The sequence below is a fragment of the Austrofundulus limnaeus genome, unplaced genomic scaffold (genome assembly GCF_001266775.1).
Source record: "Austrofundulus limnaeus strain Quisiro unplaced genomic scaffold, Austrofundulus_limnaeus-1.0 Scaffold96, whole genome shotgun sequence".
NCBI lineage: Eukaryota > Metazoa > Chordata > Actinopteri > Cyprinodontiformes > Rivulidae > Austrofundulus > Austrofundulus limnaeus.
The window spans coordinates 399,723-403,683 of record NW_013952498.1 but is presented as its reverse complement, the minus strand read 5'-3'; the positions used below and the strand labels follow the sequence as shown (position 1 = coordinate 403,683).

The window sequence follows — 3,961 nt, the reverse complement described above, 5'->3', positions numbered from 1 at the left end:
CAACAACAACAACAACAACAACAACAACAACAACAACAACAACAACAACAACAACAACAACAACAACAATAATAATAAAACTTTGTAAAAAACCAAAATTCCCACAAATTATCACTAGCCTGTCAGGTGACATTGGATAAAACAAACAAACAAACAAACAAACAAACAAACAAACAAACAAACAAACAAACAAACAAACAAACAAACAACCTAATGCATAGCCATGAGATAATTATTGTTGTAATTTCCATGCAGACTACTGGTTGTTAATATGGACAACATAGACAAGTTTGAATTAATTTCTTTTCATTTTAATATTGATATGAATGACAGTCACTCGGGGTTAAACATTATATGTTGCAGCTTTAAGACCCAGATGTGTATGGAGAACCAGAACTGACATAATCAAAATGAAAAGCAGAAATATATACTGTAAATGGCTCAATAGAATGCACCAATTAATTTAATAAAGGAGAACTTACCTCGTGTTTAATAATTTAATTGACCTTCATATTCATTTTTTCAGCTTGGATCCAACAAATTATTTATTTTAGCAGTTTAAATTGTGATGTTTTAAGTATGTTTTTTTCCTTTTCTTACCTGTAGATGCATTTGTGCCTTTCTTTCTCCCCACAAATCTTTTTATTTCCATGTGTTATATTTTTCTGTCTCCTGCTTTTACTTCACCTTATGCATTTCTGCCTCACTATGCAAATAAGGTGGGCTGGTCAGCTTCTCTCTTATAGACAGGAAGGAGCAGGATCCATGTGCAAATTGAGACACAAATGCATACAAGTAAAAGGAAAAACAAAACAACACAAAAAACAGTAACATTTATGTACAAAAATATATGATTTGTTGGAACTAAGCTTGAAAAATAAATATGAATGTAAATTAAATTAAAAAACATAAAGGTACCGTTTCATTTACATTTTTCTGCTTTTATTTTTATTTATACCAGTCCCACATACACGTGGAGTTGTCATTGTTCAAAAGTTTTTTTTTTAAGCCCAACACTCAAAATAGACTCCTCTCTTACCTTGTGCCTTGTGGAAATAGTCGGAGTTACTGTATTGTTTTCAAGAACATTGTAAAAAAAGTTTCCAGACACACTTCAGGCATTCAGTGTCATCTCCCATATACTAGCTTTATGAAAAATTAAACAGTTTAGATTAAACCATGGAGGCATGTTCTTTGGATTAAACATACTGTACACATAATAATATATGTGGGGTGCTCTGGAATAGTTGAACACAAAAACATGACTGTTTAAAATTGTCTTGTGGCCACACATTGTTTTTAATTCAGTGTCAATAGCTGAACTCCATACAATGTAAAGAAGATAAAAACAAGGAATATACGGACACATTTGCATGAATGCAGTTTTAAAATTTACAAACAGCTAAATTGTGAGTTAACTAAAAAACTAAATTTCTCTGGTAAAAATCAGCATTCGTAAATTGACTGAAAAGGTTATTAACAAAGAAGAAATGACAAGGAGTGTACTTTCAATTTAATTTCTTTTAATATAATCTTATTTACATTGTATTTTCTCATAAATGTTTAGTACATTGTAAGTTACAATACATTTGCATCCATTACACAGTGAAATTAGACCATAGAAAACGCAGATTGAAATAATAACAGTCTTCAATCTACACCTTTTTTTCCTGTTACTTGCTCATCAAAGTTTGATTTCTTTCTCTTCTATGGAGTTTTTATGGTAATTTTAAGGATGACGACTACATTTTTTTTTAACATTCAGGCTATAGTGAGGGCAAAAAAACAAACAAACCCTGACACATTATGAATAAGAACAATTTGACGCAACGTGTATGAAAAGGCTAAAAGGATTTTAATACATGTGTCATGGATAAATTTCTAAAGCGGATTTCTTCTTTTCACCTTGATGGTTATTTAATATAAAAATCCAAGACATATATTTGGGCATTATAATAACATCACGAGTTTGCTTTTTAAAAATAGAGCTGGGGAAAAAAATCCTTTACACTTCAATTTATGTAACTGTGCCTTTCGAAACACGTCAACAGTAACATGAAGGTTAAAAGTAACAAAATTCAATAAAAACCCACTTTGTGGATTACTTGCATTGTCTTGAGAATTGACCCTTCAGCTCTGGTAGATTAAGAGATTAGTGATGGCTCACTGTGGAGCATATAGCAGCTTGGTCAGTAATCACTTAGTAATAAATAATAAAATATCAGAGTGGATCCAAGTGGTCGCAGTTATAAACATAAAAGACAAAAAAGAGGCTCATTTTACCTTTTTTTTTAAACAGTATAGTGCCATGCCTGACACACAAAAACATGCATCCTCACACACACATTCTCACTCTCCCACATGCACACAGACACACATGACAGTGGTTAAAAAGTGACGCGATGGATGAGTCGATCGATCAGCTTGTCGGAGCGGAGGAGAACCCGTCTCAGATCGGAGGCTCTTGTGTGATTGGCTGATGCTGTCCAGAGAGCCAAGCTCGACTGGCGTCTGCTTCGACATTCCTCAGAATGACATCATAGCTTGTTAAAACTGAAGGATAAAAATGTTTCTTCAAAACATTTGAAAATTTTTAAAATACTTTTTTTTTGTTTTCTTTCCACCTCCTCCTGCTGTGCTTCCTCTGTTAAGCGTTAACAGTTCGGCGGGTTCAGAAGTGGCAAAGAGACCGTAAGTTTATGTGACGCTTGGCTGCACTGCATACTCCATGTTTACTCCAAAGTTCTGTGTGTGTGTGTGTGTGTAAAAATGTTAGACAGTTCTGTTGAAGTGCAAGCAAATGTAACTGTGCGTGTGTTTGTGTTGACTTGGCGGTGGACTCGTCACTCCACAGCGAAGCCGCAGGTCTCCTCCACAGCTGTCAGCAGTTTCTCATAAAGTTTCTCATAAGACTCATAGGGAGGGATGTCTATCCTGTTAAAACTGGAGAGGAGAGAGCAGCGTTAGCCACGCCCCCATTTACACAACTCTAGAACCAACCTGTGTGTGTGTGCGTCCTTACCATGTGTGCGCCTTGGGCAGGTTGTCAGTGTTGGCGTCTATCAGATGGATGGTGAAGAGCCTTGGTCCTGCAGAACCTGTAGAGCCTTACACACATACATTCTAGTTATCACTGCTCTACTATGGCAAACCGATTACACAGCAGTCATTAAACAGAAAAGGTTCCAAGGCTTTTAAAGAGAACCCGACTAGTTGTAACATTAGACTTTATTTGATAAATATGTACTTTAAGTGTCAAAGACTGTAAAAACAKTGTAGACTGTTTAGTTTTTATACATTTAAAATGAAACATCAAACAGATGACGACACTGTATTAATGCTGTAAAGCATTTTGGGTAAATGATGACCAGGGTTCGACAAATCCTATTGCCCGACTGCCCGTGGCAGGTAAAACCCATATTCAGGCAGGTGGGTGTGTCCCGATGCCTGCCCAACCAGGCAGGTAAACCATTTCTTTTATTTATTTTTTTATAGGGCCATTTATTCGAAAAATTCTGAAAATAAAACCTCAAAATTTCCCCCTCCCGCTGTAGAAAAGTTACGTCGTGCAGTGTGTCGCGGGATCATTTCCTCCCTCCCTCCCGCTGCACGCCACGCAGAGCGAAGCTTTAACAATCACAGTTTTTTCACACCCGTGTTTTTGGAGAAGAAAAAAAAAGTGTTTTTTATGTATTGTTACCCAGAGATGGAAAAAAAAAGTGGACATTCGATCAGTCATAAATCCATCTTCCTAATGTCGGCTTSTGCTCTGATGATGAAGATGATGAAGATGAAAGCGCAGCAGCAGCYGGTCAGTTCAACAGGTAGAAGCTCATTGTATGGCAGGCAGATATAACATTTATTTGGCTTCACCACACTTATATTCTAGTTATCTGAAATTGTTTTATGACTAAATTAGACATATTAGTTATTTAGGATAAAATAATCAAATGTTTTCTTT

At 35.8% G+C, this 3,961-nt stretch overlaps 1 protein-coding gene across 2 annotated transcripts in view; it reads right to left on the bottom strand.

Moving 5' to 3' along the window:
- Positions 1-1,503: 1,503 nt before the first annotated feature.
- Positions 1,504-3,961, bottom strand: part of smurf1 (SMAD specific E3 ubiquitin protein ligase 1) — a 16,419-nt gene continuing 13,961 nt past the window's right edge. The window contains exons 17-18 of one of the 2 annotated variants that reach the window (XM_014012870.1): positions 3,023-3,107; positions 1,504-2,943 (exon numbers count right to left, since the gene is read on the bottom strand). In XM_014012870.1, the coding sequence (XP_013868324.1) occupies positions 2,844-2,943; positions 3,023-3,107 (185 nt within the window). In that variant the 3' untranslated portion in view covers positions 1,504-2,843. The remainder of the gene's footprint in view (positions 2,944-3,022; positions 3,108-3,961) is intronic. The other variant, XM_014012871.1, reaches the window with a different exon arrangement.